This window comes from Ctenopharyngodon idella, chromosome 24, assembly GCF_019924925.1.
Source record: "Ctenopharyngodon idella isolate HZGC_01 chromosome 24, HZGC01, whole genome shotgun sequence".
Lineage (NCBI taxonomy): Eukaryota > Metazoa > Chordata > Actinopteri > Cypriniformes > Xenocyprididae > Ctenopharyngodon > Ctenopharyngodon idella.
In genome coordinates, this window is record NC_067243.1 from 20,208,255 (window position 1) to 20,220,342 (window position 12,088).

At 37.6% G+C, this 12,088-nt stretch overlaps 1 protein-coding gene across 2 annotated transcripts in view; it reads left to right on the plus strand.

The window, feature by feature from the left end:
- Positions 1-12,088, plus strand: part of tmem266 (transmembrane protein 266) — an 88,770-nt gene that overhangs the window by 70,094 nt on the left and 6,588 nt on the right. For both annotated transcript variants that reach the window (XM_051883985.1, XM_051883983.1), the window contains 2 exons: positions 3,317-3,432; positions 8,443-8,635. In XM_051883985.1, the coding sequence (XP_051739945.1) occupies positions 3,317-3,432; positions 8,443-8,635 (309 nt within the window). The remainder of the gene's footprint in view (positions 1-3,316; positions 3,433-8,442; positions 8,636-12,088) is intronic.

Sequence of the window (12,088 nt, forward strand, 5' to 3'; positions counted from 1 at the left end):
CCTAGTTACAGTAGGACTGTCTTAAACAATTTATAAGTTTTCATAAAAAAATCCCTATGGAGAAAATGAAATACTATGAAAATAGTTTTAGTTATGATTTTTCCCCCCCATTTGGTTATGTCTAGTTAGTTTTGTATCAAATACAGCAGCTCATTTTTCCTCTTGGGCGAGCGATTCGCTCACAGCTTATCCTGCCATGAAATCCGCCATAGACCAGCAAACCAATGAGAACGCGGGACAATGATGATGTTCCATAACAAAAGCGCGAAGGCGCAAAAGCTGCTGTAGATCAGCTTACCCGGAAGTCTCCGTAACTGGCAGATTTAAAGAAAATTACTGTCGTTTGGCAAATAAATAAGTTACATACGCATTGCCAATCATGTAGGCTTTATGGTACATCTCAAACAAGGGATTTAATAGTAATTTATAATGTTAATATTAATTGCCGAGTCCACAAATGGCTTGGGTATGCAGAGCATTCGCAGCTTATATGGACCACACACGCCATTGATATATATATATATATATATATATATATATATATATATATATATATATATATATATATAATATACACATTCTAAATCTATTTTGACTATGCTTAAGATGAGTCTAAAGAGTTTGTGGCAAGTCAGCGCAGACCGTACAAGGGCAAACTTGCTGTGATATTTTGTCTTGTGTACCCTTTTCTATTTCTGCATCTATATTGCTTTGTGCCCATGTATCTTGTGTATTCTGCATGTCCGTTTGCTCATTTCTTTTCCATCTTCTTTGTGGATGGTTCTGCAAGCTATGAGAATTACATATTGTGTCATGTGTGTGTGTTCATGTGCCTCAAGATATTGCATTTGAGAGAGTGCACAGTCGGGGGAAAAACTGCTGAATACTGTCATTCCACTTTACACAATGTTAATACAAATACAACAGCAGTGGAACACTGAAGTTATGCTGTCTGAACACTGAGAAATGAAGAAGAAATTAAAGCTGATATTTGACATAGACACGCTGACCGATTAACATTCATGAGCTCAAGACTCACGGTGAGTCTGATCCAGTTTTACGCCACCCTGTGGTTGAGCTGTGATTTGTACTCGGCAGGACATAAAAGCACCATGTGCTGAACTTTTGAAAAGAGACCAGTGCACAGTTATTTATTTTATTTTATTTTATTCTCCCAAAAATGAAAAAATTGTCATCATTTATTCACCCTCATGTCGTTCCAAACCCGTAAGACTTTCGTTCATCTTCGGAAGACAAATTAAGATCTTTTTAATGAAATCTGAGAGATTTCTGTCCCTCCATAGACAGCTATGCAACTGACACTTTGATGCTTCAAAAAGAGATCATAAAACTAATCCATATGAATTGAGCAGTTTAGTCCAAATTTTCTGAAGAGACTCGATCGCTTTGTGATGAACAGATTTAACTTGGGATTTTATTCACATATAAACCACTCAGCTGTCAATGGAGGGACAGTGTTTTTCGAAGATGAACAAAAGTCTTACGGGTTTGGGACGACATGAGGGTGAGTAAATGATGACAAGTTTTTCCATTTTTGGGTGAACTAACCCTTTAATAGTCATTTGTAGAGTTGCCAAAAGTACTTCGGTACTTAGTCGGTACTGAAATTTTAAAAATGTACCAAGCTTTGAGCACTGTCGATTTGTAAACACCTCTGATTGGCCATTGTGTTCACGCGCTCAACAGATATGTCTGTGATTGGCTTCAATGATCAACGCTTCAAAAACACATCAGTGACGCTCTTCACCGAGCGATAGATGCCTACTTTCCAAACACTTTCAAACATTTCCGTGCTTTCAAACGCTCCTGTGCGTTGATCATTGAAGCCAATCACAGACGTATCTGTTGAGCACATGAACACAATGGCCATGTTTACGAATCTGCTCAACAGCACTCAAAGTGTCACATTTTTAAAATTTCAGTACCAACTTTGTACCGAAGACAGAACTTTTGACAACTCTAGTCATTTGTGAGCAATTGTTTATTTTTCTTAAGGAATTTTAGGAGAAACATATGAAACAAAGTTACTTAAATTGATCAGATTGGTACTATAAAACAGCAGCATTCTGAACAGTACAGTTTTCCTCGGTTTTTTAAATCCCACTCTAAGATGCATCTTTTATAATATATTTTAATTTTAATATATATAAAATAAATAAAGTCGACATGAAATGGAAGTTGTGATAGTCTTTTCTTCCCTATTGTGACGTATATTTGAGTGAAACGGCTTTTTGAACGAACAAATGTGACTTGATTTTGTCCATGGGGAATTGATTGGATGGTTGTGGTTTGCTATTGGTCGATCTCATGTGATTGTCAGGTTGTCCCACCCTCGCGCCAGTAAACGTCATCAGAGAAGCAATATTGCTGCAAGTTATTTTTATTAAATATTACAAGGACTTATGATTTTTATAAAAATAATGATGTGCATGTATAAATCATTTATAATAAATACTGCAATAATCCATTAAAACAACAAGAATTGTTCATTTCGATTTCATGGTGACTTTATACTGAAATATATGAAGAATATTGTGGGACTGAGCAACACATTGCCATGCAGCAAAGCATGCTGGGAGTTCTCTCGGCAGATGGTACCAGTGTGAGAAGAGTCTAATTGATATGGGAAGTGAGTAGATGATAAGAGGGGTCATGTGGATACGGCTTTATTAAGAGCCAGCAGCACCTGATAGAAAGCCTTTGGCCCTCTCAGCACAATCCCAGCCAAGCCAGAGAAATCAATGTCAGACAGACGCTAATGTCAATTCATGAAATATCAGGCAAAAACCGTCTCTCCGCTTAGCTGTGGATGGAGGTGATGTTAACATTTGGCTGCGTTGTATGTTTCCAGAAAACAATTAGCTGTTTTTTTAAAGCTGCCCATTATGTGTTAAACCTGTTAACATTTGATCAGCTGTTTCAGTACAGAGATCAGCTATTTAAATATATTCAGATAAATAATAAATGTTTCTTGAGCAGCAAATCATCATATTAGAATGATTTCTGAAGGATCATGTGACACTGAAGACTGGAGTAATGATGCTGAAAATTAAGCTTTGATCACATTTTAAAATATATTCAAATAAAAAAGTTACTTTGAATTATAATATTTCACAACATTACCGTTTTACTCTATTTGTGATCAAATAAATGCAGCCTTAGTGAGCATAAGAGACTTCTTTGGAAAAACAAAAAAATCTTACTGACCTCAAAAATGTGTGTGAATGTAGTATGAATGTACAATGTAAAGGAGGTTAAAGAAAAGTACATTAATTTGCTCTTTTCTCCTCTGTAGCGTACGTGCTGCAGGTGAAGGTGGAGATGGAGCTGGAGATCCAGCAGTACGAGAAGACCAAAGCTGTGAGAGAGGAACAGCTGGAGAGACTCACACAGATCTGTCAGGAACAGGCCGTGAGTGATGATGAACTAATGCTTCCTGTTCTACTCTTCACTCCTGACTTACTTTTACTTTACTGAAACGACACAAAAAGCACATTGATGCAGGTAGATTTTTAAATGTCCCTACTGATGCACAGGTACTCATACACATGTCCTGTGTTCCTGTTTCTTGCCAGTACTAAAAAACACTTACACTGTATGCTGCCCAGGTCTTTCTTATTTTTGGCCCTGTTTACACCTGGTATTAAGAAGCGTTTTCGTCAAACCGATTACAAGTGGACAATACTAAATACAGCTGTAAACGGGGTGTAAAATGTTTTGAGCTTGTCCACTTTGAACCACTTCCAGAGGTAGTCAAAAACTCATTCGACTGGATTGCTTTCATAGTGTAGACGCTCATGTGGGCAAATGTGTTCAAACAGCCAATAAAGACCACCTGCTCTCCGCCTACTGACCTAATGCATAAACATTATGGGAACCGTGCTAGCTGGGATTTAAACTTTGTTGGTTGGAGACCTAAATTTGGTTTGAAGATGAAAAACATGCCAGTCACAATGTTCTTTCTCCATTCCTAATTTCTAACACGCACTCATAGCATTCGGCTGGTCTTGCGGCTGTCAGAGCAGAAACGAAAGCTGATGCTCTCTGTATGTTTTTCCAGGCGTGTTCACATGTAAATTGCGTGAGCTTATTTCATCCATTACATCGAAAGATCCGAAAAAACTCAAACATTTACCCACCCATAAACCCTCCCCTCGAAGAAATCAGGACAGAAGTGGTTGAAAGTGGACAAAAGAGACAGTTTAAAACACCAGGTGTAAACGGGAATGTGTCTTTCTCATTCACTTGTGATCCGATCGACCAAAATGCATCTTAGGCCCTGTTTCCACCTGGTATTAAGATGAGTTTTGCTCGATTGGATCACAAGTAGACGAGAGAGACACATTCCCGTTTACACCTGGTATTTTAAATAGTCTCTTTTGTCCACTTTCAACCACTTCTGTCCTGATTTCATCGAGGGGATGGTCTATGGGCGAGTAAATGTATGAGTTTTTCAGATCTTTTTATCTAATGGACAAAATAAGCTTGAGCAATTTACATATGAATGCGACCAGAGAAGAAGGACAGGCCAAACGCTCTGAGTGAGTGTTAAAAATCAGGAATGGTGAGAGAACATTGTGCTTGGTACATTTTTAGTCTTCAAACCAAACTTGGGTCTTCAATTGACAAAGTTTAAATCCGTCTGGCTAGCGCGCTTCCCATAATGTTTAAGGATTAGGTCAGTAGGTCCAGCCTTTTGTGGCTGTTTGAACACATTTGACCACATGAGCTTTTACACTACAAAAGCAATCCAGTTTGTGTTTTCGTATACCTCTAGAAATTGGTCAAAAGTGGACAAGCCCAAAACGTGTTAGACCCTGTTTACACCTGTATTTAGCGTCGACCACTTGTGATCTGATTGACCAAAACGCATCTTAATACCAGGTGGAAACAGGGCCATAGAGTGCTGCAGGGATGACATATTTTTGTAGGCCTGGAAATGACGTAGGATTTTAGCACTTCCGGTTCCATCGTCCTGAAGTCAGTGGGTTTTGTAAAGCTTTTACTTGTCTTGTAAAAGGCGGCTGTTAACAAGTGGCTAAATGGAACTACAGAGGTTGTCGGGATATAACAGGTAAACTCATCTATTCACTAGTCCGCTTTCACAGCCTCGTTGTGTTTATAATCGTGCATAATAGTCTTGCAAACTATTATAACTCGAACTTTCAGAGAAAAATGTTTTTAAACAAAGACTGAAAGAGTTGTTGGAAGCTTAGTGACGGTGACATTGAAGTCATGTGACCGTGGTGTAGTTCATTTATAGCCTATGTTTAGCTTTTGACTACTGCTGATTGTATTAAAATTCATAAAAGTTGTTCAGTTTTGAAGATTACCATGATGAACAAAACATGTAAGAATCACAAGCTTTTGTTAGTCTCAGACCGTACTTTCTGCAATAATCCAAAAGCCAAATTGGGTTTTTGTCGAGGGATCCAGTGTGATGCGAACTCCAGGTTGGCCTACAAAAATACATCATTACTGCAGCACTGTATTTTCTCCCCTCTCTAAACATTTTTCCATTTTGCTTTAGTCATCATTGTGTATTTCACCAGCAGAGGGCAGCACTCTGACACACAATCAAATTTCACTTCAATTTCATCTGCTCAGTAAGACAGCACCTGTAATTACCTCTCAATATGCATTTTTGATGGATCAGTTATTAGTTACAGATTTTTTTATTGCAATTGAGCCATTTTAGGGTCACTTTAAAAATGATTTTTTTTTTTTTTGTCTGGAATTATATGCCACTGATGTCGACAGACTCTGATGTTTATGAATTGTGTCTCAACACCACAATGCATCCTGAATATCTCATATTTTTAACCGTACTAAGCTCATGCTTTATTTCTGATCGGGTCCCGCCGGATGATGCAAGCTCCCGTTTCAAGCTGCAACCCAACCCAGTGTATTACATAAAGCAGTCACGTGACCCGTCCAGCCTGTCCTGGGTCCACCAGACAGATAATGCAGACAGGGATCAATGCACACCACTGAAATACACAATTTACCCTAGATGTGTTCTCCTTGGGGATGAAGGAAGATAAGACTGTGATAGAAATGCCTTGAAATGTGTGTTGGGAACTGATCTGAGGCCTGGCGATATCAACGCAGCGGCCCTGAGAACAGTAGAGGTCATTGATTATGACGAGTGTGTGGACGTCAATTCAACAAATAAAACGTATTGGTCTGAGTTATGGTGTAGCAAGGAGATCCCGTTTCGGTTTGTTTATGTATGATTTGTAATACTGCCAGTGATAAATATATTGATAAATGAAAGAACTATAATTTCAATCAATTATAATAAGAATAATAGCTATAATAATAATACATTTTATTTATAGGTGCCTTTACAAACATACAATTTTTTCAAAGTATAATTATAAAAAACAGCAAAAACCATGGAAAATCAATCAATCAATTCAATCAATCATTTACAATTTAATTTAATTACCAGTCTTCTCTCTAAATATCAGGAATTAACTATACTATAAAAACTATATCTATAGCTATAATTATAATTTATAATTAAAGAGCTATAATCTTTGAACTTCTCAGTGTATAGGTTTTTCCAGTGGTCATTCCTGATATTTAGAGAGAAAGGTGGCAGATAAATGTGACCCTGGACCACAAAACCAGTCATAAGTTGCATGGGTATATTTGTAGCAATAGCCAACAATACATTGTATGGGTCAAAATTATCAATTTTTCTTTTATGCCAAAAATCATTAGGATATTAAGTAAAGATCATGTTCCATGAAGATATTTTATAAATTTCCTACCGTAAATATATCAAAAAAATTATTTTGCTAAGGACTTCATTTGGACAACTTTAAAGGTGATTTTCTCAGTTTTTTTTTTTTTTTTTTTTTTGCACCCTCAGATTACAGATTTTCAAAATAATTGTATTTCGGCCAAATATTGTCCTATCCTAACAAACCATACATCAATGGTAAATTAAAAAAGCTTATTTATTCAGCTTTCAGATGATGTATAAATCTCAATTTAAAAAATTGACTCTTATGACTGATTTGTGGTCCAGGGTCACAAATTTAGATTAAAATTAAATTAATCTGGAGTTCATAAAGGTAAACATAAAAAAAAAAAAATAATAATAATAATAATAATAAGTGAAATATTTAAGATTCTACACTATTTGTAGCTCACTAATCAAATATGCCAAATGTTGTCTTTTCAGATTTACTTGTTTTAGATTTATTGTAGTCATAATAAAATTTTAAATGAATAAAATCAGTCGATTTAGACTTTTAATTTAGTGAGGTTTCCTGACAATAATTTTTTTCCTTTCTCATTTTCTGCCATTAAGATCCATTATATATGTAACAGATCTTATTTAGTAAATGAGATTACTGATATAAATATTATAAAAAATATTTAAAAATGTATTCAGATATACAAATATTGAAAAACAAAGGGGTTTTTAAAGGGGTTATATAATGTTTTTTAAAGTTTTCCTAGTCTTTTAGTGTGTAATGGATCTGTTTGTGCATGTATAATATCTGCAAAGTTCTAAAGCTCATAGTCTCCCATGAAGGGATTTATTCTATCTAACAGAGTACACTGATCCAGACCTACCTAAAACGCCTCAAGCCAAGTCTAGATATTACTTCCTCAATCGTCCACATCACAATGTGAAATATTAGCATAATGCTGCTCAAAGACATCCGCAAAGAGAGAAGACAAGGCTTCAGTGAACTGAATTGTCGTCATGTCGCGGAGATGCTGTGTGTTTGGATGTGAAAGCAAAACCGCTTTTGCTTTAAAAGGTTAATCAGAGGTTGATTTATTTATAAAGCTGTTCTTGAGCAGTACAACCCAAAAGTTTGCTTGTGCACAGCGCATTTTACAGAAGACAACACCGGCTATATACAATACTTACCACTGTGAAACGTTCTGCTCAAGTCGTGCAAAGTTGGTTTAAAAAAAAATTTTATGCATTGGCAAAGCTGTCGAAAAATTTTAAAGTTGACACAAGGGAGAGCTCACAATTGTGTTTAACAGCAATACAACTGATACTTATTAAAGTTGTCATGAAACAGAAGTTGCGGTAGTCTTTTCTTCCCTATTGTGAGGTATATTTGAGTGAAATGGCTTCTTTTGGGGAATCTTCAATTGGGGAATCGATTGGATTGTTGTGGTTTGCTATTGGTCGATCTCATGCGAGTGACAGGTTGCCCCACCCTCGCACCAGTAAACACATAATCAGAGAAGAGATGTAGCTGCAAGAGGGAGGGGAAGTTATTTTGATTAAAGATGCACATGAATTTAAAAAAAATAATGATGTGCATCATTTATAATCATTTATAATATATACTGAAAATAAGAATTGTCAATTTTGATTTCATGGTGACTTTAATCTGCCTGGCCAGTATATCAGTCTTACTCTGTTCTTCTCTTTGGCAGTTTGAGATCAGGCAGTTGAGGGCTCACCTGGCGCAGCAGGATTTGGATCTGGCCGCAGAGCGGGAAGCCGCCATGCAGATCCACCACGTATGGGGGAAACAGAGCAGCAGCTTCCAGGAAATAGACGGCCTGGGGCCCGCTGGATCTGACAACGAGTGCCGCGCCAATACCAGAGAACCCAGACCTGCTCCAGGTACCCAGCCCTGTCCTATCCCATCCCTGTCGTCTTAATGAGAATTAAAAACCAGCAACGGAAATGTTGCGACGTTTATACATGCGCCACTAAAATGTCTCTGGGAACTTTCAGTATAGTACTGTATCAATTATATAACTTTATATGATTCTTCTGTACCCCACATGGTTGAACACAAAAACTAATATAATACTAAAAGCACTGTGGAGAAAGTGATACTTATGCAAACATACTTGATACCTGACAAAAGTAAAATTAAAATGTGCCAGAATTATGATGTAACACTATCATATTTCATATATATATAAAAAAAATGCAATTAAATCACATGAAAAGCCACAGACAGTGAAGACATCCAGAATCATAGATAGATAGATAGATAGATAGATGGATAGAGAAATCAATTCACCTAACTATTGCGATTTTTCTATTTTATTTTAACGATTTTAAAATTGTTTTTTTTTATTACAGAATCGATATTAATTCATATTAAATTGCTTTATTTTAGTCCTTGCTTATAGACAAGGCATAGGAAAGTGACCTCTTTTATTTCAGCAGCCCGGGGCCAGCGTAAACGTCACTCGGGACAGTTGTCGCAACTGTCACTTGCCCGATCAGGTCTTGCCAATTTAAATATTCAAGCACAAGAAGACGCGAAAGAGAACTCAATTCAATAGTGTGAGAAGTTTTGTGTGCGCAAACATCCGAAGCACGCACCCAGAAAGCCGCTTCTCAGACAGCGCGCGAATGCTGACTTGAGCTCTCTTTCATAACATCTTGCGCTTGAACGCAACTAAATTATGCCAAAAAATGCCGGTCTTGGCGAGTATCCTAGAAAACATAGTCTGTCATATCTTAAGTCTACATAAACAGTTGAGAAATACAACGCATGTGTAACAGTATATTGGATCCATGCAGCTCTTAAAGTGACAGCAGCCTAATAAACCTGCTGCTGTCTTTGTTTTAATGTTAATCAAACAACAAAGGACAAACAAAAAAATCACTCACTGCTGATGACTGAATAAATCTTGTAACTTTAATAAGAATTAATCTATATTTAATTTATATAGTTAAGACTATGCAGTGCTATTTTACATTTGATTATACATTTTCTCTACCTGAAAATTACTGTTAGACTTACCTGAAAAACATGAAAAGCAGTGTTTATTTTATTTGTATGTTTGTTCTATTGTATTTGTGCTATTGCTTGTAACATCTACGGATATACGACCTGCAGAATCACAATTCTTAAAAATCATAAAACATATCGCATCGGCACCCAAATATCGTGATAGTATCGAATTGGGGAGATAGGTGTATCGTCGCTGCCCTAATAAATAGATAGACAGACAGACAAACAAACTATATCCTACAAACCCCATGACCATCCAGGTGTCCATTTCATACAAATAACTCAAAATGCAGTTTCTGGGCCAGTAATACATTTTTAGAACTGGTCATTTTTCTCAATTCACCCACCATGATTCTCCTCTGAGCATTAAATCTCTAAAGCTCTAAACACAGACAACAACATCCATTCAGTATTTACTGTGACAGTACAAGCAGGACAGATCGTATGATATCCCATTATAACAGACCGCTATAATGTTCCCCACATTATGTCAGGTCACATTGGGATCTGTTTGACAGGAGTACAGCTGTTATATACACAAACACACACACACACACAGGCTGCTCTGTGCAATGGGCCTTGTTCCTCCTGAAAGAGTATTCAACTATGGCACAAACATCTGTTCCTTTAACCTGAAAAACCCCACAATGGTCTTCGTGCAAGCCACACTTCACCCCCCAGAGGATTGTGGGAAATGTGGGCACCAGGAGCCAGCCCGTGGCTTTTTCCTCTAAACGGCACATGGACAGAAATGCTGTCAAAGCAGAGGCCGACCCCTGGAGACAGAAGAGCGGAGGAGAGGAGACAGAGTGACGGTTGCCTGAGGGCTCGTATCTTAGCGGCCATATTTTACATTTGGCGCCTCAAAGACAGGAGTTAGATGCGTTTAAGCACCAAAGACAAAGACACAAAAAATATAGGAGCTGCTGAGTGATCTCATTTTTTAAAGAGCTGCTTTTTGAAGTCGTGGCCGCTACCTGTCAGAGTTCAGCGAGAGCGAGGGCTCTTTTATCTTTGCTGTGGTTCAGATGAGAATTTACTGCACCGAGTTACCGCAAAGAGATACTGCGTGACATGATCATGTTGAATCATCGCTCTCAAAGTCTGCTTAGTTTCAGGAATCAGATTCCTGAAATACTGGATGGAGACACCAAAAATAAATAAAACGAGTTCATAAAATGATTAAGATTAATTTCAGAGCCACACTGTTTCGTTTCAAACTTAAATGTAACATTTTGTGACATTTTAAAACAAGAAATAACTGCCAGTGAGGTTAGAAAAATAAACGTAACTAAAAATGTTTTCTATGAAAACAAGTTCCCATTTGAATGTATCTTGTTTTAATGATGTTTGGCTATTTTTACTGGAAAGCAAGGCAAAAATAATGATTTTTTGCAGTGCCAGACATGAAGAAAGATCTCACACACATATTCCTGTCTGGTGTAAATCTAAGGGTACGTTCACACGACAACGACAAACTAAAAACAGAAGATGACAGATGGCAACGTTATCAAAACTGGGGTTGGCTCACGTCGGCAGCGTCTGGGTCCAGAGTTGCCCTGACGCACCAAACCGACGCTCAACACCCGACAGCCAAGTAGCACGTCCGTTCTGCACCTGCGTAACATGAAATGCCTTTCCGTACCAGCAGGTGGCAGTAGCTGAACAGCCAATCAGAATGATCAGATGGCCCGACGGACCGACGAGCTCCGACGCCGATTCAACATGTCGAATCGGCCGAAAAAAAAGTCGGCGAGGACCAACTTGAGCCGACGGTGTGAAACAAACTGAGAAAACTTAGTCAGGCCGACAAACAAAAACTGTCGGCTTGGTGTGTTCCTGCCTTATCAGCACTCGTCAGTGTCAAAATGATTGAGATGGCCAATCAAATCAAAGTAAGCGGGGTTTACTGTTTTTAGAAGCAGTGCGGGAATTCCAGCGCGAAGCGTCGGTTTAACGTTGAAAGAGAGTGAGATAAGTTGTAGATGACAACATGGAAATGACAACTGTAGCGCTATCAAAAAGTTGCACTTTGAAACCTGTTTTCAAAAGTTTGCATTTTCAGGCCACCAAAACGCCATTATCGTGTAAATGAATGCCAAAACGCATAAAAAGTTTTCTGTTTTTAGTTGAAAACATACCCTATGTCTACTAATAATCTCTGTGGGACATATTGCAAAGCTTGAATTTTAAGCAATGCTATGGTATTTTGGCAAAAGCAATGATTACAATTGTACATTTTAGATTTTTCTTTTTTTTTGAAGAATACACTTTCATATTAACTCTTTTTTTCCTCTCTCCCTGAAAGAAGTAAAAATGTG